We start from the raw sequence: 27,748 nt of genomic DNA, 5'->3' as shown, positions 1-27,748 counted from the left end.
TCCCCCAAAGAAAATCACCATCGATCAGGAGGAAGAGTTAAACGAAAAGGCTGCTCAAACTTGGGGTATCAACATCGGTGTCCGCATTCGTCTTCAAACATCTATCCATCGACCCCTGCTCCTTCGCTTCTCCGACCATCAAACCGGACTGGGTCCAGCGCCACAAGATGCTATTCCAGCCGACGCTATCGCTCTATACTGCCTACCAGTCCTCCGGCCCATTCCAGTCCTCCGAAGGACTCCTGGAGATTTTAGTAGCTGGGGTGCCCAAAACCATCGAGCCAAGATAGGGAATTGGCCATCCTCCATTAGTGCAGTGGAGACTTCTTGGTATCGCGAAACGCGGGCGCGGGATCTGGCTCGTTGGAACGCAGCATGTATCGCCCATACTATCGACCTGTGTTTCCATCTTCCTCGCCGCTCGCTGCTTTTCTTTGTTTCTGGAATACCGCCACCAACACAATTGACTTCAAATTTGGTCAAATGAGTATCGCTCTGTTGGATATCCTCGCCATCACTGGCCTGCCCATCGATGGCGAACCCTATGTGCATGGTCAATTCGATTATGTCAACTTTACCTCGACCATGGCCCAGCACGGTCGCAGCTCCCATAGTGGCTCCTACCTGCGATGGTTGGCTTATTACAGCCGGGAACACAATACAACCGGCTGGATCGCTTTTCTGGAATATTGGCTTTCTAAGTTCGTATTCTGCACCTCTTCCTGCAAGCCTATTGGTACTTGGACTCTCCTAGTGACGACCCTCTACAACGGTCGCAATGTCGGGCTCGGACAACCGGTGCTAGGAGCCCTTTTCCGCATGTTATACCAAGCGACGATGCATCCATTTGAGACCAACATGTCTGGCCCCTTTTGGATTTTGGATTTCTAGATCCAAACTTACTTCCCATTCTTCCGCCGTGATGACATCCCGCTACTTCCACCGGCTGATCAACTCTTAGGTCGATGGTTTAGCCGTGAGGCAAAATATTCATCCCCCCTTATTCGGAGTGTTTTTCTTATCTATACCTCCTAGATGAGATGCGATACTGCGACACAATTCTGGATAGAAGATTCCCATCTCTACTTGAATATGGCTTTCTTCCTGGCGATCCTCGCTACACCGATCGCGCTCGCCTGGCTTTCGGCCGCGTAATTTCCTGCTTAGACATCAGGATTGCCGCCAAGGAACTCAGCTACGAGCTTTATGCTCCCAACCACTTTGCCCGCCAGTTCGGTCTTGTCCAATTAGTGCCATTCCCTTTATACGACGCCTGGAACTACAACACTTCTTGGAGCAGATTTGGGCCCCCCTTCAGGCCCGTGCCAGCACAGAGTATGCTCGCGCTGGTTGACCTTCCTGATTGGGCTCAGACCATCGACGCCGTGGACGGAACTGAAGAAGGATACGAGACTTGGTGGGAAGAGGTCTCTGTCAATTGCTGGACTCAGCCGGACGACGAACTCTTTGCAACACTCTTCGGAGAGCTGAGGAACCCCTATCTTGCCGACATTGAGATGCTCGCTCGCTTCTCTGAGGATGCTGCACTACCCCAGCCTCTTCCGGCAATACAACCGGTGCGAGCCCCTCGCCCGGTCCAAGCTGGTATGATAATTCGCGAACCCCCTCCAGAGGTAAGTATCTTAATTCTATCTTCTGTACCTTCCTTCACTGCTTTCCCTTTACTGATCCTTCGTTGTATCAGGGGAGTGCGCCACACTCTGGCCACAGCACAATCAGCGCTTCCCCGACCACCGACCAATCTGGGAAACAAAAAGCGGTGCTGGCAGAGCCTGAAGCTGAAGATTCTTCCCCTGAGGACGATAATCCGCAAACCGTAAGAACCCTCTACCCTTAAGATTATGCCTTCTCGCGAGTTAAGTCCTAACCTCCATATTTTGGCAGATCGCAGCTACTTTGGCTCGCAAGCGCAGCCGCTCAGACCCTCACACTGACCCATGGGAAGAGGGTGAACCACTTGCTGATTGATTAGTAAGAGACAGAGAATTCACGCTAGAAATTATCTATCCTTTAGCCCAATTCCTATAACTGTTTCACTCGCAGGTCCGTAGCCGGTCTTCTGGGAATGTTGGGGAAGGCTCTTCCGCTACTGGTCAAGGAACATCTGCTTCGCAGGCTCAAACACCTACGGACCCTAGTAATCTCCCACCTCCTGCCAGCACCGAGAGAGATGTGCATTTGGCTCCGATTGTGCAGGTCATAAACGACAGCTCGCCTGAGCTGGAAGAAAGTGTAGCCCTTCCGGATGCATCATCTGAGGAGCCAATCGCTGTACAACCTTTAGCGTAGGTAGCACTTGATCCCAATCCCAATGAGGCAGTTCAAGAGCCTGCACCGATATTAATCACAGACGAGCTTCCGGTCGCAGAGGTACACCCATTCCAAAACCAATGCCTCATTTCTTGCTTATCTCTATGCGTCTGATGAACCTTCCTCAATCGCAGAATACTGCTCCTACTGAGGAAGTCGTTGTTACTGTGGAAGCTCCTGTCACTGATCCCATTGATCTAGTTGGCGAGGAAAGGGTGGCTCAAGAGCCTGCCCCCCACGCTCTTGAAGTAGGAGCTGGGATAAATGCAGAACCGGAGCCAGCCGCGGCCCCCATCATCGAGCCTCAAGAAGCCCCTGCTGCGGCTGCTGTTGACACTGATGCTAATGCTCCCCTGCTCGAGCCTCCTACCAGGCTGGAGAGGTTGGTTCGCGTACTCGAAGTGGCTCCTCCAGGAGTTATAGATGAAGTGAGGGATGGGCTACAGCGACTTCTGGGTCCTGACATTTTATTGCTAGGCGCGCGTGCCAGAGCTCAGGAATATTTGATGGTTCTTCGCCGCGAACTAACCATCACCGAGGCCGAGTTCACCGAGATATATGAGCTATTACAAAATCTTCCCGATCGGATTAATGAAAGAACAACCGCGACCGCGCAAGCTAGGCAGGTTCAGGCTCACTATCGAGGCCTTGGGCAACAGACAGAGACATCTCGCGACTTCTTGGGCGATAGAGCTATCCTTATCAGGGACCTGCGAATTACGCAGAACCACCTTCGGACCGACATTCACTAGCTTCAGGCCCAATTGGTCGAAGCAAAGGCCCAGTTGACTGCGGTGACGGCCCAACTTGAGCAAGAGGAACCTTAACTAGAGCAACCTCTAACAGCCTTCGAAGCAATGTCTCAGACCTTGACTCAAGCCCGCGAAGCAGTCCGACAAGCGGAGCGAGCTGCTGCCGACGCTAGTTTTCGTCTGGATGAACACTTGCTTCGCCTGACTCATGCAGGCCGAAAACTTTAGGCCTCTTACGTTAGGCCCATTTTGCTTTGTATGAACGACATTATAATTAATATTTAATACTTAGCTCACTTTGCTTGGCCCAAATACTATTTGAATACCAGTAGTTACTGACATTGAAGCAGTTGAAAAGATAACCCCAATTTGGGTGGTTATCTCCTTGAAGACTGCCCCGCTTCCCACGCGTTTTCAATTCCTTCCATTTCCGAGATTCTAGCATTTAACTCCATTGATTCTCTCATTGATGGCGTTGAAAGTACCTCAACTGCCTATCGCGCGGCTGGGATTACTACGACCAGCATTATAAATAACTGCATTCAGAAAATAGGCAACCAAGCAATCATGTCTTCTCTAGAGATAACCTCGCAGGCTCTGCTGCTCTTTCTTCAGTTTCTAAAATCTTCTTTCCATGATCTCACCCTTAGCCATAAATTTATAGGCTTCATGGCTTAATCTCAAAACCTGGGTAGGCCTCATGGCCTAATCTCAGGTCCGGCGACATGTCTTTGGTTTCTGAAAATCTGGATGAACTTGCCAGTCTCAGTTAAACCGAAGAACATGCCACGCTCCTAACGCTGCGGAACCAGATTCTGAGGAGTCCGTCTCCTCCGATTGTCCGCGAGGAGCATGGGGAAGAAGGGCGGAAGGCCACTTTGAGGCTGACTGTTCTTCTTCCGTGGTCTACCTCCGGGGCCCTGCTACGAGACTTCTGTTTTTCCCTAAGAGGTAGATGTGGTTGTGAGTCGCGCTCGCTCTGGATACCAACTCCAGCCCGGAGGAAAGTCACAAGGAAGGGGTATGATGGATTATTTCCTTCCCTCTTCCTCCGGTACCGATGACAGCAGTGGCGACTCAGATCGGAGGAGGATCTGGCTGAAGAGAGGAAGAATGCCGGTGGTAGCGCCCAGATCCTTCTTCCCACAACCAGATCCAATCACTTTTAAGCTTTATGTTGTTTCAAAGCCACCTTTGGCCTTATCATTGCAAGTGTAACTATTTAGTCTGTTTTGTTGTATACTTTTGGCCACAAAGCCACTTTATGAATGAAATTTTCGCTTTGAGCAAAAAATGCAAAAGATTGTTAGCCTAAAAAGAAAGCCTCTTGTAAAGGCCTTTTTCTTATTCTTAACACACTTTGTCAAGGATAAACAAGTAGACAAAATGTGAAAAATTTTGTGAAAAATTTTGTGAAAAATTTTGAAGAACTTGGATACAATAATACAGCTTCATGTATAGGCTATTACGTACATCTGGCCTCAAATAAGGCTTGAATAGATATTGAGTTGCCCCCCAATGTTCATCGGGGAAGCAAAGACATGAATCACAGGCCACAAGAAAAAGGCCTGAAGAGTATAGAGAACTGAAGCGAGCCGATGAAGATTATGGTTGCCCCCCAGTCTGGGTAGGGGATTGATCAGGGGGATCTTCGAACTCCCAAACACTAGGATAATATTTCTTCAAGAAACGCCCGTTAATGGGGTTGCGATGGATGTCACCATCGACGTCTCTGAGGTGAAAAGCCCCGCGCTTCAAGATCCGGTGGATGACAAAGGGTCCCTCCCATCGCGGCGTCCATTTACCGCGGCCTGTTAACTTTTCGCCAAAGGGTAAAACAGCCTTCCAAACAAGGTCGCCTTCTTTGTAACTACGACCACGAGTCCGCTTATCATAAGCGCGGGCGATACGCTGTTTTTCCATTACCAAATTGTCCAAAGCCGCCAAGCGCTGCTCGCCTAAATCTTCGTGTTCCTGCCACATTGCCTGAACGTAATCTTCGCCGATCAAATGATGCTGCTCTTGCACGCGTAGGGAATGAACATTAATTTCTAACAGTAAGACAGCGTAATGACCAAACATGAGTGCGTATGGCGTCGTCGAGGTGGGATTCCGATTAGAAGTGCGATAAGCCCAAAGTGTCTCATACAAAGTGTCGTGCCATTGTCGAGGGTTCTCTACCAGCATCTTCTTTAGTAAGGTAATGATTGTCTTGTTGCTAGCCTCCGCTTGACCATTGGACTGAGCGTAATATGGGGTGCTGTGGATGAACTGGATGCCAAAATCATTGACAAGCTCCTCGACAGGGCCTCCCATGAACGTTGCCCCCCCCTCCGGGTCTGAAACAAGCACCTCTGGGATACCAAACCTACAGAGAATGTTACGGAAAATAAACTAGTGAATGGTGGCGCCGGAGGCCTCCTTCAAAGGCTCTGCTCTGCTTCGACCCATTTGGTGAAGTAGTCAGTGGCGACGATGATGAACTTGTGTTGGAGAGAAGAGTGGGGATGGATCATCCCAATCAAGTCCAATGCCCAGCCTCACGCAGGCCAAGGCTTGATAATAGGCTGCATAGGAATGGTAGGAACATGCTGGACTGGACGGTGCGCTTGACAATCTTCACAGCCTTTGGCGAATGCAATACAATCCTTTAAAATACTGGGCCAATAATAACCATGGCGCCTCAAAAGCCATCGCATCTTAGGTACCGCTTGATGGGCTCCACATATCCCTGTGTGTATCTCACGCATTAATCGTTTTGCTTCACGGCCATAGACACACCGAAAGTCTATACCATCTTCCCCATGTCGTCGCAACTCATCACCTCTCAGGAAGTAGTTGAGAGCGAGAAAACAAATCTTCTTGTCAGCGGTGGCGTCTGGTTGCTTGAGGTATTCAACCAACGGGATTCGCCAATCCACATCGATAGGTTCTAGCACCGCGATCACTGGATCATCTGGTGGATCAGGTCTATCGAGCCAGGAAGGTAATGTGCGACGCTCAACTTTCAGAATACGCTCGCGAACTTCATATTTCAACGTAACGCCTGTGGCCAGTTGAGCGAGCTCGTTAGCTGCAAAATTGCGCTCGCGGGGGATATACTCCAAACCGACGTCATCAAATTGGTCCAGAAGCTCAATAGCGCGATTCAGATATGGTATAAGCAACCAACTTAAGCAGCGATATTTTTCCTGGAGCTGGTTTATAACGAGCTGAGAATCGCCGCGAATCTGAACGTCCCTCACGCCCATTTCCAATAAGACTTCGAGTCCAATAATAAGAGCCTCGTACTCGGCCTGGTTGTTTGTGCATTTGAACTCTAGTTGGAAAGAGTAAGAGAAACGGTCGCCGGTTGGGTTTTCCAGAACAATCCCTGCTCCGGCCAATGTGTCGGTTCTTGATCCATCAAAGAACAATACCCAGGGCTGCAAGGAGACTGTGGCTTGGTACCAAACTGCGTACTCTAGGATGCACTCCAAATCTAGTCGGATCATAGTGGCGGATGCGATCTCTAACTTCTTCAGCGTGGGTATCTCTAACGTGGCCGGGATGATGCGCAAGAAAATCCGCGATGGCCTGCCCCTTGATAGTTTTCTGCGGTACATATTGGAGCGAAAATTCTGAGAGAGCCAATACCCACTTTCCAATGCGGCCTCTCAAAATAGGCCGCGACAACATGTATTTGACCAAATCAGTTTGAGCGATGATGCAGGTAGTAAAGGATAACATGTAGTGACGCAACTTGCACGCTGAAAAGTACAGAGTTAAGCATAGCTTCTCCATAGGGGTGTACCTTGTCTCATAATCTGTCAACGTCCGGCTAAGGTAAAATATAGCATGCTCAATACCTCCCTCATCATATTGAGCGAGCAGCTTGCCAATGCAAGCCTCAGCTGCTGAAATGTATAACTTTAGTGGGATCCCAGCTCTGGACAGAACCAGCACTGGCGGGCTTGCCAGGTAGGCCTTGATACTGTCGAAAGCCTCTTGATGTTTAGGCTCCCACACAAACTCATTCTGCCCTTGTAACCTCAGCAACGGCGTGAAAGGTTGGATTTTACCTGCAGAGTTAGAGATGAAACGTCTTAGGAAATTGATCTTACCCAACAAACGCTGTAATTCTTTCTTCGTTTGCGGGGGAGATGTGTTGATAACTGCGCTCGCCTTGTCTTCAGGGACCTCAATTCCTAGCTGATGGACTATGAACCCTAGGAAATCTCCTGCCTGGACCCCAAACACGCATTTAGCCGGGTTCATCTTGAGTTTATGGCGTCGCATGCGCTCGAATACTTTCCTGAGATCGGCGATGTGGGCTTTTTTTTTTATGAGACTTGACCACTACGTCATCGATGTACACCTCTAAAATTTTTCCCAGTATGTCGTGGAAGATCAAGTTCATGGCTATCTGATACGTCGTACCAGCGTTCTTTAGGCCAAATGGCATGACCATATACTCAAACACCCCCGCGAATCCGGGGCACCAGAATGCTGTCTTGTGCCTGTCTTCTTCAGCGACCGGAATCTGGTGATATCCTGCAGTGCCATCCATGAAGGATAACAACTCATGTCCTGCCACGACATCTACCAACATATCCGCGACCGGCATGGGGTAAACATCTTTAGATGTAGCAAGATTCAAGTCTCTGTAATCTACGCAGACTCTCATCTTGCCGTTCTTTTTCCGGACAGACACTATATTAGATAGCCACTGATTGTACTTGGCGACCCTGATAATGCCTGACTTATGCATTTTCTCTACCTCCTCCTTGACGAGAACCTGGGTCTCTGAATTCATTCGTCGAGGTTCTTGCTTCACAGGCCTCTTGTCAGGAAGAGTTGGTAGTTGATGACAAACCAAATCTGGTGACAGGCCTAATTGGGCGGTTAACTACTCGAAAAATGCTCTGCTTCCCACGCGTTTTTGACTCCCTTCATTTCCAAGATTCTAGCATTCAATTCCATTGATTATCGCCTTGATGGCGTTGAAAGTCTTCAACTGCCCATCACGCGTTTGAAATGACTGCCAAAGGGGCTATAAATACCCGTACTTAGGGAAATCATGAAGCCAAGCAACCATGTCTTCTCCAGAAATAACTTCGCGGGCCTTGTTACTGTTCCTTCAGTTTCTAAAATCTTCCTCCCGTGATTTCACCCCTCACCACAAATCCATAGGCTTCATGGCTTAATCTCAAAACCTGGGTAGGCCTCATGGCCTAATCTCAGGTCCAGCGGCATGTCTTTGGTTTCTGGGACTCTAGATGAACTCGCCAGTCTCAGTTAAACGGAAGAACACGTCGCGCTTCTAACGCGGCAGAGCCACATTCTGAGGAGTCTGTCTCCTCCGATTGTCCACGTGGAGCAGGAGGCGGAGAGGAGGAAGGCCACTTTTAAAATTTGTATTTTTTCACAATGCTTTCCAAAGCCACATTTGGCCTTATAATCACAAATGTAACTGTGTTGATCTGTTTCTGTATGCCTTTGGCCGCAAAGCCACTTTATGAATAAATGTTTCTTTGATCATAATGCAAAAACTTGACGCACAGAATAATAAAGCCTCATGTATAGGCCTCCATGTACATTCTTCACTCATAAACTGTCAAAGATAACCATATTTGTTTATATAGTCTTTAAACCTGATGAATACAATAAGAAGGCCTCATGTATAGGCCATCACGTAACTATGGCCTCAACTAAGGCTAGAATACCATAAGGAGTGCCCCCCAATATTCATCGGTGAAGCGAAGCATGGGGTAAAGGCTACGAGAAAAAAGGCCCGAACACGAAGCAAGAGTTGATGAGAACCGATGGAGATTATGGATGCCCCCCTGGTGGAGTAGGTGGATCCTCGAACTCCCAAACACTGGGGTAGTACTTCTTCAAAAAATGCTCGTTGATAGGGTTGCGATGGAGGTCACCGTCTACATCTTTAAGATGAAAAGACCCGCGTTCCAGGATACGGTGAACGACAAAGGGACCTTCCCATCGCGGGGTCCACTTACTGCGACTGGTCAACTTTTCACCAAAGGGTAAGACAGCTTTCCAAACAAGGTCGCCTTCTTTGTAGCTACGACCACGCGTCTTCTTATCATAGGCGCGAGCGATACGCTGTTTCTCCACGACCAAATTATCCAAAGCCGCTAAGCGCTGCTCACTCAAATCTTCATGCTCTTGCCACATCGCCTGGACGTAATCTTCACCGATCAAGTGATGCTGCTCTTGCACGCGTAAGGAATGAACGTTGATCTCCAGGGGTAAAACCGCGTCATGACCAAACATGAGTGCATAAGGTGTCTCATACAAAGTATCGTGTCACTGTCAAGGGTTTTCTGCCAGCATCTTCTTTAATAATAATCTTGTTGCTGGCTTTCGCTTGACCGTTGGACTGAGCATAATATGGAGTACTGTGGACGAACTGGATGCCAAAATCATTGACAAGCTGCTCGACGGGACCTCCCATGAACACTGCCCCCCGGTCTGAAACGAGCACCTCGGGAATACCAAACCTGCAAAGAATGTTACGAAAAATGAACTGGCGAATGCCGGTACCAGAGGCCTCCTTCAAAGGTTCAGCTTCAACCCACTTGGTGAAGAAGTCAGTAGCCACAATGATGAACTTATGCTGGAGAGAAGAGTGGGGGTGGATCATCCCAATTAAGTCTAATGCCCAGCCTCGCGCAGGCCAAGGTTTAATTATGGGTTGCATGGGAATGTTAGGAACGTGTTGGACTGGACCATGTGCTTGACAATCTTCACACCCTTTGGCAAATGCAATGCAATCCTTTAAAATGCTGGGCCAGTAATAACCATGTCTCCGGATAAGCCATCGCATCTTTGGTCCCGCTTGATGAGCCCCACAGACCCCTGTATGCGCTTCACGCATCAATCGTTTCGCTTCGCGGCCATAGACACATCGGAAGTCTATGCCATCTTCCTCACGTCGGCGCAGCTCATCTCCCCTGAGGAAGTAATTTAAGGCGAGAAAGCGAATCTTCCTGTCTGGTGTGGGGTCTGGTCGCTTGAGGTAATTAATCAACGGGATGCGCCAATCCACATCAATAGGTTCTAGCACCGCGACCACTGGATCGTCCGGTGGATCGGGTCATGCAAGCCTTGAAGGTAGTGTGCGATGCTCCACTTTCAGAATACGCTCACGAACCCCATACTTCAATGTAATACCTGTGGCCAATTGAGCGAGCTCATTGGCTGCGAAATTGCGCTCGTGAGGGATATACTCCAAATCGACGTCGTTAAATTGATCCAGAAGCTCGATGGCACGATTCAAATATGGTACGAGCAACCAACTTACACATCTGTATTTTTCTTGAAGCTGGTTTATAACGAGTTGAGAGTCGCCGAGAATCTGAACGTCCCTCACGCCCATCTCCAATAAGACCTCCAGTCCAATAATAAGAGCTTCATACTCGACCTGGTTGTTCATACATCTAAACTCTAGTTGGAAAGAATAAGAGAAACGATCGCCCGCTGGATTTTCCAGAACAATCCCTGCTCTTGCCAATGTTTCGGTTCTTGAACAATCAAAGAACAATTCCCAGGGCTGCAAGGAGACTTTGGCTTGGTACCAGACTGCGTATTCTGGGATGCACGCCAAATCTGGTCTAATCGTAGTAGCAGACGCTATCTCCAACTCTTTCATTACGGATATCTCCAACATAGGATGATGTGCCAGAAAATCCGCGATGGCCTGCCCCTTTACAGCTTTCTGAGGTATGTATTGCAGCGAAAACTCTGAAAGGGCCAATACCCACTTACCAATGCGGCCTCTCAAAATAGGCCGCGACAACATGTATTTCACCAGATCAGTTTGAGCGATGATGCAAGTAGTAAAAGATAACATGTAATGCCGCAACTTGCACGCTGAGAAGTACAAAGTAAGACACAGCTTTTCCATAGGAGTATACCTTGTCTCGCAATCCGTCAGTGTTCGGCTGAGATAGAATATAGCGTGCTCGATACCTCCTTCATCATCTTAAGCGAGTAGGCTGCCAATGGAAGCCTCAGCCGCTAAGATATATAACTTCAATGGAATCCCAGCCCTGGGAGAAACCAGCACTGGCGGGCTTGCTAAGTAGGCCTTGATTTTGTCGAAAGCCTCCTGATGTGTAGGCTCCCATACGAACTCATTCTGCCCTTGTAACTTCAGCAATGGTGAGAAGGGTTGGATTTTACCTGCAGAGTTAGAGATGAAGCGTCTTAGGAAATTGATCTTACCCAACAGACGCTGTAATTCCTTCTTCGTTCGCGGGGGACACGCGTTGATGACTGCCCTCGCCTTGTCTTCAGGGACCTCAATTCCTCGCTGATGAACTATGAATCCAGGAAATCTCCTACCTGAACCCCAAACACGCATTTAGCAGGGTTCATTTTGAGCTTATGTCGTCGCATTCGCTCGAATACTTTTCTGAGATCTGCGATGTGGTTCCCTTTTTTCTGCGATTTCACAACTACGTCATCGATGTAAACCTCTAGAATCTTCCCCAGGATATCATGGAAAATTAAGTTCATGGCTCTTTGATATGTCTCACCAGCGTTCTTCAGTCCAAAGGGCATGACCACATATTCAAAAACCCCCCGCGAACCCAGGACACCGGAATGCGGTTTTGTGCCTGTCCTCTTCAGCGACCGGAATTTGGTGATATCCTGCAGTGCCATCCATGAAGGACAACAATTCATGTCTTGCTACGGCGTCTACCAACATATCCGCGACCGGCATAGGGTAAACATCTTTAGGTGTAGCAAGGTTCAAGTCTCTGTAATCTACGCAGACCCTCATCTTGCCGTTCTTTTTTCGAACAGGCACTATATTAGATAGCCACTGATTGTATTTGGCGACCCTGATAATGCCTGACTTATGCATTTTCTCGACCTCCTCTTTGACGAGAACCTGGGTTTCTGAATTCATCCGTCGAGGTTCTTGCTTCACGGGCCTCTTGTCAGGGAGAGTTGGTAGTTGATGACAAACCAAATCCGGTGACAGGCTGAGCATGTCTTCGTATTTCTCCGCAAAGCAATCCTTAAACTCCAGTAACAACTCAGTGAGCCTCTGCATCTCGCTAGGCTCTAGGTAAGCACTGATGGCCACTTCCATAGGCTCGTCCACTGTTCCCAGATTAACCTTTTCGGTAGGGTCTCTGACTTTAGGAGGTGTGTCTTCCAGCACTGCCGGCCCAAGCTGAATGTCTATTTCGTCCTCTCGCTCGTGATCAGAGAGTTCTTCGTTAACGACCTCCAAGGTCGCGATTCGTTCATAAGCCTCTTTTTCCTCCAAGTATGATGATAGCCGTTCGTATATTGAGTGGAAGGCCTCTATCCCCTCCTCCGAGAGGTCGTAATCCATTAACTATTTACGGGTTTGGGCACAGAGTGGCCAGGCCTCTCCAAGCCTTCTTTTGCGAGCGTAAGCCCCCACTGTGCCAATTCAGAGGCCGTCACCCCTGTGGGTCGGCCTTTATCATCAATGCCACTAACCTGGGAGTGATAGGCTCCAAATAGTATCTGGCATCTACATAGTTTGCGGAGACTGGGAATGGACAAGCATCTGCTTTGACCACCTCCGCTGTGTCTGTTTCCCTGTTCCACATAACCAGTTCCTGATGAAGTGTTGATGGTACGCAGTAACTCCTGTGGATCCAGTCTCTGCCCAAAATGGCACTGTAGGTCGCATAGCAATCTGTTACAAAGAACGCATAAACCTCCTCTGCCGGGCCAACCTTAATGCGTAAGAACAACAATCTCAGGGTCTTCGTTACAGTTCCTGTGAAGTTTTTAAGCACGAGGGACGTAGACTAGATCTTCTCCCTCTTGATCCCAAGCAAGTGCATGGTCCTGGTAGTGACGACATTAACAGCGGCTCCGGTATCGATCATGATTTTACTAACTTTGGTATCGCTGACCTCTGCCGTGATGTACAGCGGTCTCATGTGTTAGATCATAGCTGGAGTTGGCTTGGAGAACTTCATGAATGGCTCTTTGTTTGGAGCCTCCTCTGTTCCATGGGGGAAAGCCTCTTCCACAGGCGTCGCGGCTGCAGACGTGACTTGCAATGGCTGCGCATTTTCTTCTTCGACTTCTATACAGTCCTGAGCGGCGACTGGTAAAGCGTATATCGCGGGGAGTAGATAAACCATATTACAAGAAACGTCATCCGTCTCTGTCTCCTCCATATCATTTTCCAAGTTAAGCTTGGGTTTTGTAACTGGGATATCGGTCTGGAATTGCTTAGCTAAATGATCTACCAGCGATTCCTGTGTGAGGCCCTTCACCTCGCAATGTTCAGGCTCTTGTACCACGGGAACCGGCTTAGCAGTTTCCGGTTTCATGCGCTCATCTGCGGCAGAGGTGATTATACTCTGGACCTTCTTGGGTCTCCACTGCAAGGTGTTGGTAGCCTTGTCCTTGCCCCCAGTCTCTCAAAGACTGAAGCTTTGACCTCCGGCTCTTCGCGGAATAACCTGCGCCTGACATGTGGTCGTCGAGTCGGCGAACTCCCATTTCGCGCACTCGGAGGTGTCCGTTCCTCAGTAATCCTGCAAAAAAACACTGGGCTTAGATGCCCCTGTCGGCGAATCCGCCTGTTTGTTAAAGCTGCGGGGAGTCCTTAGCGGTTTAGCGGCTAAAGCCTCCATTTCTCTCTGATACTGTTCGGGTGATTTGACCAGCTGGGAAGGTTTAATCGGGCCCTGGTCCAGAGCCTCTAGCGGGCGTTTGGCTTCCCCGAACCTGCTCTGCAATTTCCTCTTTTTGGAGGTGCTTATTTTCGCCGCCTTCCCTTTTTCTCTGGTGTACCACCTTCTTTCCTTGATGGTGGCGGTTGGCGCTGGCGGGATATACGGCTCGGTCAGCACGTCCCTGCCCTTCTTCATGAACTTCTCCTCATGTTTCTGACCAACCTTGGGCTTCGCTGTGGGGGTGGTGGTGACTCCATTTTCTCTTTTTCTCTTGGGCTAGAAGGTTGATAGTTCCGCGATGGTGAAGTCCACGTGATCGGGGGTAGGGAGCCAAAGCGAAATGTCTGCTCGACCTCTTCATGCGACACTTGAATACTGCACTCTTCTTTGCATCGCGAGCATAAGACCACGGGCGAGGCCTGACTGATTGATTTAGCTTTGTCCTTCGCAGGTGTTTCGTCCACGGAGGGTTTCTTATCTCGCTTATTCGAGCCCAAATCCAGAGTGGGTTTCCGTTGCTGCTGTTTGGTCCAGTTCACATCGACCATGTTGATCCCAGTATCTGGAAAGGGATCCAGATCTACTAGCGCCGCCGCCGTGACTGGAGCTTCCACATGCAAACTGCCATTATTAAGCCATACTTGAATTTGGTCTTTGAGTTTCACGTAGTCTGCGGTGTTATGATTCCGCAAATTACGAAACTTGCAGTACTTCTTCCCTTTCAGCTGTTCTGGTCGAGGAAAAGGTCCAAAATCAGTCTTCACCATCTTCGCGGCAATCATTTCGTCGAGAATTGCATGTACCTTTTTGGCATCATATGTATATGTCGCAAATTCAGGTTTAGTGAAGGCCATCGATTTGAGCTTAACAGGTTCCTTGGAAATTTTCAACTGCGTCAGGGCTGGATTCTTTTTTCCTGTTAACTCGTAGGCAGCAACATCATTCTCTTCTTCCTCGTCGTCCTCCTGGACCACCTCTTCTGTGTTATGATGGTAATAAGGGTCATAGGTAGCCGGCCGGTAGCTCAGGGCCGCTACGGTACGATGTTTTCCTGGCACATATGTTCCTTTGGAAGCATTCTTCCTTGCATCCGTTTCTCTAGGGAGATGCTCAAAACTGCCTACCTCTATGCTGAGTTCTCCCATCGATTGAATCATGCTGCCATGCTGCTTCTTTTGTTGACGTGGTTCCAAACCCTTGACCGCCACCTTGACTAACTCTTTCTCGGGCAGGATGACATTTAGCTTGGCTTTCTGGATTTGAAAGCGCTGAAGGTAGGCAACCGCTGATTCTGTAGGCTGCTGGGCCATTTGGGTGAGAGATGCCAGGTCCACTTCAGGCTCGATGGTTCCGAAAGTTTCTCGGAACAGCAGTTCCATTGCAGGCCAATCTGCCACTGTTCCTGGTCTAAGCTTGGAAAACCATCTGAAGGCAGCGCCTGACAGAGAAGTGCCAAAAATTCTGCATTTGAGGACATCATCGTTCTGGTATTGGCCGCATTATACCCTAAACCTGGCGAGATGTGTCGCCGCATTCTCAGTGTCTTCCCCTGAAAAAGTAGAAAATATGATATTTTTATAGCCCCGGGGAAAAGGTGCGAGCATGATATGTGGCGGGAAAGGTCCTTCATAGACCCTATCTGGTTGGGCCCTAGGGTTACCCAGCCTGAGCATCTCCTCTACTTCGTCACATCTTACATAATCTGGGCCCGGAGGAGGAGGTGGTGTTGCCACAGTCTGGCGAGCAACCTGCACAGGTATCGTTTGATTTACAGTGGCCGTCCCTTCTTCGACGTGCACAACACGGGTAGTAGCCTGTTGCTGAAGAGTCACCGCTGGCCTAATCTCTTCCTTCGACAAGGCTGTTATCTTGATGGGGGTACCGATCTGGTCAAGCCCGTAATAACTCCCTGGCAGTTCTTGATATACCATTTCTGTCCCGTCGCTGTCGTATTGAACGAACGTAGCAGGGTCAGATGAAGTTCTTGTACCCTTCGAAGCCTGATGCTTCTGTCTGGTGGCCTGTCCTCCTGACGAGGCAGGCTTTTCCTTACTGCCACCGATAACCAACGCTTGTTCTTTATTCTTTAGCAGTGTAGCAGCAACAGTAGCTGAGGGAGAAACAGTATTATTATTAGTCTTTTCGCGCTGATTTGGAGGCACGTACTTGCCTGAACCGGGCGGCTGGCCAAGAGAGCCAAGGATAGCATTAGGATCCCCTAAAGCTTTGTTTAACACTTCTCTCGCTTGGTTTAATTCCGCTCTCTGCATAGCCACCTCGGTTGCCAGGTTGGCACCATCCTTGCGAAGACCCGCCATGTCTGACGTGGTTTGTTTGGTTTGGTTCGCCATAGCTTCCAAGATCTCTTTTTGACACCGATTCTGCTCGCTAACGACGCTTGCGGCATGTTCCCTCACTGCACTTTCTGATTGTGCGATCTGCTGCCTAGTCTCCTCTGCATGGCGGATAATCCGCTGATCTATTTCTCATATGAGCTTATCCGTCTTTATGGCCTCTCTGGCAAAATCAGCGTCCATCTTCTTGCGATGGTTTTCTATATTTTCCATGATGATTGCGAAACTGACTTCAGAGGTCGCTCCCTCTGGAATAGGCTTAGGAACGAAAGCCTCTCTTTCTCCACTCCTCACTGTAGCGTTCACAATGGCGGGGATAACAGGCTCGCTGGCCTGATTAGCACTGACACTCTGACCCTCAGTAGCGGTCGGGTGATTCTCATCTTGTCCCGTTGACATGTTAGGTGACTAGGGGTGACGAGAGAATCTTTGCGTATCTTGTTCTTCAGAAAGACCATGACAGTCCGCGCGAGGATGCGGTCTGTAACTGGAGGTCTTATGCTTTGAGCAGTTAGCGTAAACCTTTTGGTAAGGGTTTTCGCTAGACTTCCCAATGGCTGGGTTCACAAGGAGACACTATTGTTGGTCCCACTCTTCAAAACCAGTTGGTGTGCAAACTGTCTCTTTTTGAGCGAGTGATTGCGCAGGCGTGCCAGCACCGTGGGGTGCAGTCGTTGGGGTAGTCCCTTGACCTGACTTCTTCTTCAAGCGCTGTGGAGGAGGAGAGCACCAACCTCGCCACAGGGTTCTTCTCTAGCCTTTCAGAAAAATGACTTTTGCCTTACGGATAAGGACTTTGGGTGTGATCTCTTCGGTCACCAAATCGATACTCAACGTTGTAGGTTGAGCAGAGCAATCACTGGGAAGTTCTGAGAAAGCACGGGGTTTGCTAAAGCGTATCTTTAGCTTCACTGGGTTGCGAGGGCGTTACCCTTGCTTCGTTGGTAGTATCTGTGGCAGTAACACTGTCAGTCGGCTCGGAGAGACTAGGACTGAGAGTACGGTCGCCGAGTTCAACAAGGTTGAAGGTTTGCTCCAGGGAGTCTTTGTAATCGCTGGGATTAGTTGATTCGAGAGAGGTCCTTAACTTTGCTGCTTAACCCTGTAATTATACACCTAGGGTTTCGACTGCTCCTTGCCTTAGAAGGATTACTAATTGAAGTTTCCTATTCAATCTCTGCTACTCGATCCCAATAAGGTTTCATTTTCCTTATGGGTTACGGAATGGGCGAAGCAATATCCCAAAACCGAGTAGGCTTATTTTTGGGCTGCAGGTATCGGGCCGCTGGTTCAAACCCACCAGAGGATCCTGCCAAAAATACTTTTGGGCTCAAACAGAAGTCTTGGTTCTTGCATATAGTCTCCGACCAAGATCATACACCGAAAATCTTTATGTCCCAAAATACAACTGGTGCATATAAGTCTTTTGGAACATTCTTGTTATGCTTGGCTTCGAGTTGTGCTTTCTCTGAGGACCCGGATTTCATTTCGGAACAATTTATGACAACCAATTCTCACATGCTCAAACTCAAGATCTTAATTTGGGGTTCCCTTATGGACAAATTTTGGCAGATCTCAAGCGAAAGGCATTATGCCTGATAAAGTAATCTGGGATTCACATCCAAAATCAATTGGCAATGGATGGAGTGGCCCAAACCCTTATAAACTCATAGGCAAGGTCCCATTTTTCCCATGTGGGATGTATATATTCTCAACACGCCCCCGCACGTGTGGCGAATTTTCAAGCCATATACGTGGAAAATTTTTGGGTGACGTGGAGCCCGTGTGGCCGTTAGGCATGCACATGTGGGTAACCTGGCTCTGATACCATGATAAAGTAATCTGGGGTTCACATCCAAAACCAATTGGCAATGGATGGAGTGGCCCAAATCCTTATAAACACATAGGCAAGGTCCCATTTTTCCCATGTGGGATGTATATATTCTCAACAATGTCATGTTTTCGAGTCCATTGTAGGGGAAACAGATCCACTTCAAGCTAGCCTAATCACACAACTCATAGCAATCGGAGTAGTCTCACAGGTAACATATGATCTCACACAAATTTACAGAAAATATTAATATTCCTTGTGTATTTCTATATTTGGTGTAGAGTGATAGAAAAGAAAAAATCAAACCAAATTATGATAGAATATGGTATATTTTTCTAAACTATTTCTTCAACTTTTTCACTAAAATGTTATCATTGCAACAACAACAGTCCCAGGATACTAACAATCTGGTTAGGAAGATGAAAAACCATGAAAGGAAGTTATTAATTCAGAAGAAGAAGAATTCGGATTCTGACAAGAAATTGAATGAAATGAAAATTCACATGGCCTACTTGGAGTGGTATAAGGACTCCAAGCGTCAAAATATTGGATATTATGACATGTACAGAAACAAGGGCAATCAAACAGATCGACGTTAAGGTTAACGAGTATAAGAAGAAGCTCATGAATTACTGGGAGGACTCTGTCACAGAAGTAGAGAACAAGCCCCAGTTAGAAGGAGCTCACTTTCGAGTTCGTTGGCTTTATGCAGGCACAAACTACAGAGGGATGGTTGAACCAGTTCACATTGCAGACTACAATAAGGATGGGGTAAAAATTACCGAACTGATGCTGGGAAAAGGCCTAAACATTTTACTCTGTTGGAGGAATGGCATCAGGAGAAGCAGGAGCAAGAAAAGAAGAAGAAGCAGGAAACACAGAAACAAGAAGAAAAACCAGAATCTGGCCCAAACAAATCCAAAAGAGAGAACGTGGGTTCTAGTTTGAATGATGATTCTTGTTTTTGGGCACGTGTTGAGGAAGCTCTCATCTTGTTGAAGAATGGAGTACTAACTACTAATGACAAACGGAAGTTGAAAGAGTTTGAGGACTATGTGTGGATTGCTCTCAAGAATTATGCAGTGTCACCTGAGATTTTCTTGAAGAACAGCAGTTTTATGAAATGGTGGAATGAGTACAAAGGAATTGTTGAAAGCTCCTCATCGCTCTCACACTTCATGAAAAATGGCGGTCCCAAAGAGTACGAGGAAGGGAAGTTCACCTAGTTTATGATCCAAGTATCCAACAAATAAGGTTTATGCCATTGAAATTATGTGTAATTCGGTGCCTTTTTTCCTTCTTGTTATGTTGCTTTCCGTGTTCAGTTTCCAGTCTTTTGGAATTGGTGGTTCAATAAATTTGTTGTAGAAGACCCTGTTAATTCCCGACTCTTGTGGGAAAAGATTGGTTATTTCTTGCTGTGTATTGCTTTGTGTGGTATTGGTAGCTCCCCAGGAGTATTATTATAGACAGCACCATCACAGCACCATCAACTACACCTTGAATAATTTGCAAATCACCGCCACCATTATGACTGTCCGAAACGTTGGTCGAATGGTTAAAATGTGAAAATATGATCGAAAAGTTGGTCTAATGTCTATCCCTATAAAAGACCAAAAAAAGGGATCCCTTAGCGGAAGCCCTATATATATATATAATATAATATGATCAACAAAAGCTAATGTGCCTTGTGTCACCATTGAGCCACATTTTAAGAAAAAAATAAAAGTAATGTATTTCTTTTCGTTAAACAAAATAAGGCCATTTTCGATCTTATTTGGCCTTATTCGGAAGGCTAGCCTGACTAGTCCCTTTCAACCCTAGCAGCTCAGGAATTTCGGGTGTGTAAGGATGAGCCCTGACTCGATCCTACCTTGTCCTAAATTTTGTTGACTTTGACTAAGCCCAGCCCTAGCTCGGCCTATGATGACCCTTACTCGTAATGGTGGTAACATGAGGACTAAAAGTTGTAAATTTTACATAAAATAGGACATGTATAAGAAATGTTAAAAGTACCATAACTTTACCAATTGAAAAGAATAATGCTAAATGAACCACTTTTTAGATAACACCTTGGTCTCACTTCATGTGACAGTAAATGTGCCTTAACTACCCTATTCAATAAAAAAATTTGATAGGTTGAGTTTTGAGCTACGTCAGCCACATTTTTTTTTTTGTTGATAAATAGAGGAATAGCCTAGACCCGGCTCAACCCTCGAGAGAAAGCAATTAGAAAAGAAAACCAATGACAAATATAAGAAGAATGTGAAACAAACGAAATCAAAAATTGGGCAACCCAAGTAATTATTCCTACAAAATCCGGGTGCAATGTCCCGCCATGTTAAACCATCAGAATAGAGACCCATGTTAGCAAGAGCATCTGTAACTTGGTTCCCTTCTCGATAAATGTGAGAAGAACGGAAATGCATTTGAAAGATATGATCCAAACAATTATGCCACTCAACTTACAGCTATCAGGGTACGAAGTGAGGAGGATGAAGAAATGAAAGAACAAGAGTCAAGTCAACTTGTAAGTTGTAACCATATATGTTTCAGTCCCGTAACCAAGATAATTGAGCAATAACCTTACTGATTACCAAAACCTTCGCTGTTGCAAAGCTCGAAATATTAAGATTACAGCAAAAGGCACCCATAATACCACCTCTCAAATATCTAAATATGTCACCATAACCGGCATGACCAGAAGAGTTACGCCAGGCACCATTAGCCACATAAGGTGAGATATATGTGGTATCTAAAAACGTGATTCACCCAGCATTAATCTATTAAAACTAATACTTGTGCCAACGTTTTTTTGTCGGCAAAGGTCACCACAACTTTTATTTAATTGTATAGGAACAACATTAACCGACGACGCCAGGAGGTCGTTTGAGCTTTCATTTACGTTGAAACGGAAAACAACATGTGACGACGAATTTTTCGGCGGCAGGGCTCTTCACGTGTTTTTATTTTAATTATATTGGAAAACAACTTGGTATGAAACAACGGCTAAAATGACCAGAAATTTACCTCAAACTACCCCACTTAACAAGAAAACTTTAGAAGACAATAGAAAGCAGGAAGAGAATCATTTGTATTATTCATTGGTCTTCAGCAACAATCCATCCAGAAAGCGACCCGCTGTTTCCACGGAACTTTACCAGATTAATTAACAAAGACGAATGAGACAGTACCTTTTTCTACAGCTCTTCCAAGTAACTTCATGGAAATCATTTTCAAAAAAAAAAACTTCATGGAAATAATGGAATAAATTCGTTGACGTTGACGTATTGTACTGTTCCTTTATACAAGACCAAGACTTGGCTACTTTCCTCATTTGCGAAGTTTCGCTGCGAGTACTTGGTTGGTCGAAATAAAAGTAGCAGTTGATCCTCATTGTTTTCGAAGATCATCTATTTGCATAATTGTTCTGGGTACGTTTCCAAGCAAATTGGAGAGAAGAAGATTGAAGATGACCATCAACCAGTAAGTAGAGTCCGCCCGTTGTTCTTCCCTGGTTGTTGTGATTCTGTTTTGTTTACTTGCGTTGACTTGTGTATGTTCTTGATGATGGTAGATTCAGCAGCGGTTTGGAATCGGCGAACTTTGTGTTGACCTCTGATCCAGTTCACCAGGCTTGGAGTGCAATCGAGAAACAAAAACAGATCAATCCAAATGCAGAGCTGTCTCTGTTCAGTGAAATCCAACCAGAAAATCCTACCATCATAGCTTTTGGAACTCCACCCGGCTCTCTTCAAGGACAAGAAGGCTTGGTTTCATTGTCAAAACTCAAACAAGACAACTTTGCTCACTTTGAGTTCTTGTGCAACAAAACCAACCCAAGTTTCTCCCTCAATCAAGCAGCAATCAAACTCTTTCAGTCACAATACCGTGAGCTACTTCAACTGAAAGAAAAGGTTAGTTGTAACCTAAATTGGATGTCACAGTCAGCTTTGACAAGTATTTATAAACTTAAAGGATTCAACACGTATTTCTTGGACCTCTTGTTCTTTGTTGTTGTTACTAGGTTAATTGTAATAACTTTGTATAATGTTTCAGTTGGTAGAGAATAGCAAAAGCAAAACCCCTTCATTAGTAATCATCACTGGACAATCTGTTGGAGGTAGTGTGGCTACACTCTTCACTCTGTGGCTGCTACAAGGCCTCAACTTGTCAAAAGCCAAACGGCCCCTTTGCGTTACTTTTGGTTCTCCCCTTGTTGGAGATAAACACCTCCAAGAATGTGTGTTACAATTCTCAACATGGAAGTCTTGCTTCTTGCATATTGTCTCTAACCAAGATCCTACACCTCAACTTTTTATATCACGAAATCCGGGTTATTATAAGCCATTTGGGACATTCCTATTATGCTCAGCTTCCGGTTGTGCTTGCTTTGAGGACCCAGATATCATTTTGGAACAGTTGGTGAAAACAAACTCTCAAAATCAACAGTGCCATTATGGAAAAATTTTGGGAGATCTCAAGTGCAAGGCGTTGTGTAGTGTTCTCAAGTCTACTGAAGCAGAAAGAGATTCACTTCAAGCAAGCCTTATCACACAACTTCAAGCAATTGGAATTCTCTCGCAGGTAGCTAAATTTCTATGTATTCATGATATGACTACAATATTTGTCTGCTTGTTCCTCAAATTATATCTAAATTGAATCATTGCAACAGAAACAGCCAAGTACAGAGATCCAGAGTCTGATTCTGAGGATGAAGAAACATGAAACGAAGTTACTAATTCAGAAGAAGAAGATTTCGGATTCGGACAAGAAGTTGAATGAAATGAAAGTTTACATGGCCTTTTTGGAGTGGTACAAGAAAGACTCCAAAAAACACAAAATAGGATACTATGACAGGTACAGAAACCAAGGGAACATAAGTGACGTCAATGTTAATGAGTATAAGAAAAAGCTGATGAACTACTGGGAGGATTCTGTCGCAGAAGTAGAGAACAAGCCTCAGATAGAAGGAGCTTATTTTCGGGTTCGTTGGCTTTGGGCAGGCACAAACTACAGAAGGATGGTTGAGCCACTTAACATTGCAGACTACTACAGGGATGGTGGAAAGAACTATAAATCTGATGGGAAAAGGCCTAAACAGTTCATTCTGTTGGAGGACTGGTTGACGAAGGTAGTCAAACCTGAAGCTACCCCAAGCAAATCAAAAAAAGAGACAGTGGGGTCTAGTTTGAATGAGGATTCTTGTTTCTGGGCACATGTTGAAGAAGCTCGCAGCTTATGCAAACTAGTGAAGAACGGATCAGTTGAAGAGAAAGAACGTGCAGTGCAAGAATTGAAAAACTTCGAGGCGGATGTGTATGGTTCCCTTAAGAACTATGCATTGTCTCCGGAGATTTTCTTGGAGAAGAGCAGTTTTATGCAGTGGTGGAAGGAGTACAAGGGAGTTGTTGAGCAGCCCTACTCCTCATTGCTGCTGGAATTCATGAAGGATCGCAATTACGAGGCGTATAAGGAAGGGAAGTTCTGAATTATGCTCCAAAGTATGAGGTGTGTGCCAATAAAACATGAAAATATGTATCTTGTGTGGTGCTTTTTCTCTGTTGTAAAGCTTTCTGTATTTTTTTAGACGATTAATGCTTTCTGTATTTGGTGTTTCTTCTAGTTTGCTTTGTTTATGCATAAATAAAGTTTAATTCTTGCAAATAATTTGTGGGATAAAAAATGGGTCCATTAATTGGGATTGAATGCTTAGCAAAGATGTAGCTGTACCCAATGTCTAGATCAGTAGGAATGAGCTGTTAGCTTAGAGATGGCCAACACCTTCAGCTATTAGGAATGTAGCTAAACACAGGAACAAACCCAGCTTATATGGGACCAGCTTTGCACATGCATCTGCATTTCTCTACAGCAACCCAACCTCATCCAACTCTCTAATTTCACCGACCCTTTGTTTTGCCCAACTTTTTAAGCGCTTAGGAGTGTTGAAACTCTAGGGACATAAGATGTTAAATTGATTACTGTCTGCGGTATATCTTAAACCGATATCCGTTTCAACCGCTTTTTTTCTTGTTCTTTTTTTTTTTTCCCCTTCTCCGGCAAGGCAAAGGCAAAGGCCCAAGGGTTACAGTAAGACAACAGCAAAGGAAGGAAAAAGTTTCAACTTTAGGATATTATTGTTGGACAAAGTGTAAAAAAGTTGAAACCTTTCAACCTTTGACCGACACTTTTGTCTTTGTAGGAGAGTTGATGCAAGTGAATAATTTTTTCCGAGTAATGAACATGTCATTTGGTGAGTTGAGTTGAATAAGTCCAGCCCATAATGCGCTCATAAATTGCAAACAAGATCACCGCTCTTTTGGATTTAACGACACAAAAAGGGTGGCATGAGATGGCATGCATGGAATCAGATGCGATGGGGACATTTATACAGCCGTGTGGAACTTTTGACCTCTTAATGATAACTAGGTTAAATTCAAGAACGTACGGTAACTAAATTAAAATGCTTTGAGAGTTTAAAATTAAAGCGCACAAAAGTTACATAAACAACTACATAATCGAATTACAGATAATAAGTCATGTTTTTCAGACTAATCGAGACCCCACAACTGGTAAAACATCAAAATTTTAAAGGAGTATAATTATAACTACCGTCATATAATGAACCTACTCCATTACTTAACCACTTAATTAAGAAAAAATTTCATCGAATATGAGCAACACTCGATCTTCCACCAAGCAATTTATGAAACTATTGGTTTTTAAGACCTTAGCTTTAAACAATCCACAATCCGTCATGTGATTATAACGGAAAATGCGCCAAACGCACCGTGGTATCACCTCCCTAAATTCTAAACCCCAGGAACTACGCACGCTACTTAATTAACTCCAGTCCATTAATCACTAATCACTCACTAATTCTCGTTTACTCATAACCCTGTCTCCGTTCCCCGCTACCGTCCAATTACACAAAACTCCACCACACCCGTCCGATGCCACCTGAACAGGCTCACCCCCCAATACCACCAAGGACACCCCCGTCATTTCCCTCCTCTCCGGGTCCCACCACTCCCGCACGCTTTCCCGTGATTGGTGGTTTCTACAAACGTTACTCTACCCGGTCCCTCATCCCCGTAAAACCCTCTCTCACTCACTCTGTTCCACACCACTCTAAAACAAAGCTTCCAACTCTTTCAGCTCAGAAAAACCAAAAACCTCCACACAGCTCAGCCATGGCGGTGTTGGGATTCCTCATTTTCTTCCTCACGCTCTTATCGACCTCCTTCCCCACCGAATCCAGACTCTACACTAACTTCTACGACAAGTCGTGCCCGAGATTCACCCAGATTGTCCAGGACATTGTCACCAACAAGCAGATCTCCACCCCACCACGGCCGCCGGAACCCTCCGCCTCTTCTTCCACGACTGCATCCACAACGGCTGCGACGCCTCCATCCTGGTCTCCTCCACCCCCTTCAACAAGGCCGAGCGCGACGCCGACATCAACCTCTCCCTCCCCGGCGACGCCTTCGACGTCGTCGTCCGCGCCAAGACCGCCCTCGAGCTCGCCTGCCCCAACACCGTCTCCTGCGCCGACATCCTCGCCGTCGCCACCCGCGACCTCGTCACCATGATGGGCGGCCCTTACTACAACGTCCCCCTCGGCCGCCGCGACGGCAAGTCGTCCCGCGCCGCCGCCGTCGAGGGCACCCTGCCCCGACCCGCCATGCCCGTCTCCCAGCTCATCCGGGTCTTCGGATCCAGAGGCTTCTCGGTTCAGGAAATGGTCGCCCTCAGCGGGGCCCACACCATCGGATTCTCCCACTGTACGGAGTTCACCGCGGCGATCTACAACTACAGCCGGGAGTCGCAGTCCGACCCGGAGTACAACCCGAGATACGCGGCCGGGTTGCGGAATGCATGCGCCGATGTCCAGAAGAACCCGACTCTGTCGGTGTTTAACGACGTCATGACGCCGAACAAGTTCGACAATGCGTATTTCCAGAACCTTCCTAAGGGATTGGGGCTGTTGAAGTCGGATCATGCTCTGTTTAACGACCCGAGAACTAGGCCGTTTGTGGAGCTTTATGCCAAGGATCAGAACAGCTTCTTCTACGCGTTTGCGAGAGCCATGGAGAAGTTGAGTGTGTATGGGATTCAGACTGGGAGGAAAGGAGAGATTAGGCACAGATGCGATGAGTTTAATTAAATTAAAGGAAAGAACTTTGGTTAAATTACATTGTTGGTTTTAAAAGTTGTTGAAGTGGGTATGGTAAATTGAGCTCTGTATACATGTTTTTGTATTATTAAGGTGATCATAATTTGGTGAGCTTCAAATATATATACATATATATTCATTCTGTGAGTCTCTGTTTCTCGGTTTGGTGCTTCCACTGTATTGAGTTCTGGGTTTGAGACGAGCATTGTGTTGGAAATGGTGTGCTTAGTTTAAGGTAAATGTGGAATGCAGATTGGTTTGGGGGAGTGTGTTTTGTGGAGAAACGAGTGCTAATGGCATTTGTTATATATAATCAAGATAAGAATAGTGAAGAAGTTGAATAAACTAGAGTTCTCTGATCTTGAAGGAATCATTCATAAATGGCTCTGTTTGTTGAAGTTCTGAGTTTTCTTTGTCTCTTCCTCTGTGTCTCTCTCCTCTGAAGTTTCTGAGTTTCTCTGCTCAAGAACCTGTTTAATTAAGTGTTATATAGGGTTCTTTTTTAAATTATAATCTTAGTCCTTATGTTTCTGAGTTGAGCTTATTTGCATGTGCTTTGCCTAGTTTTATATGCCAAGCTAGAAACTAATTATTGTCTTCTACAATTTGCTAAAACAGCTTCTGAAGCTCCAGGATGCCTCCCTACAGTTTACAGTCAACTCCAGCAGGCAACATATGGCAACCATGTGGGCTTTTGATTGGATTATTGTAACTATTCTAAGAAAGTCTCAATAATAAGGGAATCATTTCGTTTTCTTGGGCACTTCTGCTTAATTCTCATTGATCCTTCTTTCCTATGTGAAGTAGTTTGAGAAGGTATCAAAGTCGATTTCAGTTCAGCAAGTCATTGCCATAATCATGTCTGGCCCGGTGGAGATACTAATAGTCTAGTAGTGTTGCTGTAGTAAAATGCAACTTTCCCATCTCACATACACGACTCATAGTCAACTCAAGTCAAGTAACCAATAGTCTTAAAAGTATACATAGATTTTCTATCTAAGCTAGCTTAAACAAACCAATGAAGTGTAGTCCTACTTGGCTGAAATTCCGTGAAGACTTTATAGCTGCAACACAAAAAAAATATTTTTAGTTCATGGTGGTTTCCAATAGATTTAGAAACAGTATTTCTGGGAACCTTAATTAAGGAAACATACACTAATTTGAGGGAAAAAAAAACCTAGCATAGCTTGAAGCTCGACCCGCAATAAAAAAGCCTGAAAGGCAGGGTGGTTGTTTAGGGCCCAGATATGCTATGGGCACTGAAGCCTGATAACAAGAACTTTTTTTTGGAATAACCAATCGACAAGAACTTGATAGTTTATCAACTATGCTAAGTTCGACGGTACATAAAATAATGGGAAAAATTCACCAACGGTGTCTAGACACTTAGGGGACTTTCAGAATGATACCTGAACTTTCAAAGTTATCAATGTGATACCTGGACTCATTTTTTTGTATCAACGTAGTACCTACCGTCAATTTCCGTCACGGAACAGTTAACCAGAGGCACGTGAGGCGCACGTGATCAAAAAAGAGAGGGCAAAACAGACTTTTTTTCCCAATTTCCCCTAAAATCGATCAAAAATTCATTTCCTTCCAAAATTTGGAGGACATGA

General features: G+C 46.0%; 5 protein-coding genes across 6 annotated transcripts; 2 read left to right on the top strand and 3 right to left on the bottom strand.

Annotated features, from left to right (window-relative positions):
- Window positions 1-4,688: 4,688 nt before the first annotated feature.
- Window positions 4,689-5,399, bottom strand: LOC112185256. The gene has a single exon (XM_024323504.1). It carries the CDS (start codon window positions 5,397-5,399, stop codon window positions 4,689-4,691), a length of 711 nt encoding a protein of 236 aa, XP_024179272.1.
- A 224-nt stretch (window positions 5,400-5,623) lies between these two features.
- Window positions 5,624-7,878, bottom strand: LOC112185255. Its single transcript, XM_024323503.1, has 5 exons — window positions 7,669-7,878; window positions 7,426-7,605; window positions 7,187-7,307; window positions 6,877-7,144; window positions 5,624-6,677 (listed from the first exon to the last, which is right to left on the bottom strand). Exons 1-5 carry the CDS (start codon window positions 7,876-7,878, stop codon window positions 5,624-5,626), a joined length of 1,833 nt encoding a protein of 610 aa, XP_024179271.1.
- Window positions 7,879-9,375: 1,497 nt separating this feature from the next.
- On the bottom strand, window positions 9,376-10,992 carry LOC112185254. Its single transcript, XM_024323502.1, has 3 exons — window positions 10,597-10,992; window positions 10,260-10,509; window positions 9,376-10,160 (listed from the first exon to the last, which is right to left on the bottom strand). Exons 1-3 carry the CDS (start codon window positions 10,990-10,992, stop codon window positions 9,376-9,378), a joined length of 1,431 nt encoding a protein of 476 aa, XP_024179270.1.
- A 10,286-nt stretch (window positions 10,993-21,278) lies between these two features.
- On the top strand, window positions 21,279-23,623 carry LOC112188366 (senescence-associated carboxylesterase 101). Of its 2 annotated transcripts, none has more exons than XM_024327468.1 (4): window positions 21,279-21,439; window positions 21,531-21,870; window positions 22,013-22,540; window positions 22,635-23,623. In XM_024327468.1, the coding sequence occupies exons 1-4, from the start codon at window positions 21,426-21,428 to the stop codon at window positions 23,442-23,444; spliced, it is 1,692 nt and encodes a 563-aa protein (XP_024183236.1). In that variant the 5' UTR covers window positions 21,279-21,425; the 3' UTR covers window positions 23,445-23,623. The 2 variants fall into 2 exon arrangements, with proteins under 2 accessions (XP_024183236.1, XP_024183235.1); XM_024327467.1 differs by having other exon boundaries at window positions 22,629-23,623.
- A 1,146-nt stretch (window positions 23,624-24,769) lies between these two features.
- LOC112183965 (peroxidase 31-like) lies at window positions 24,770-26,279 on the top strand. The gene is given in 2 exon segments (XM_024322280.2): window positions 24,770-25,294; window positions 25,297-26,279. Coding segments are annotated over 2 exon segments (1,215 nt in total). The 5' UTR covers window positions 24,770-24,906; the 3' UTR covers window positions 26,124-26,279.
- The last annotated feature ends 1,469 nt before the right edge of the window (window positions 26,280-27,748 follow it).

Source organism: Rosa chinensis, chromosome 2 (genome assembly GCF_002994745.2).
Source record: "Rosa chinensis cultivar Old Blush chromosome 2, RchiOBHm-V2, whole genome shotgun sequence".
Classification (NCBI taxonomy): domain Eukaryota; kingdom Viridiplantae; phylum Streptophyta; class Magnoliopsida; order Rosales; family Rosaceae; genus Rosa; species Rosa chinensis.
The sequence above is the reverse complement of the archived record's forward strand: the minus strand, read 5'-3'. Positions and strand labels throughout refer to the sequence as shown.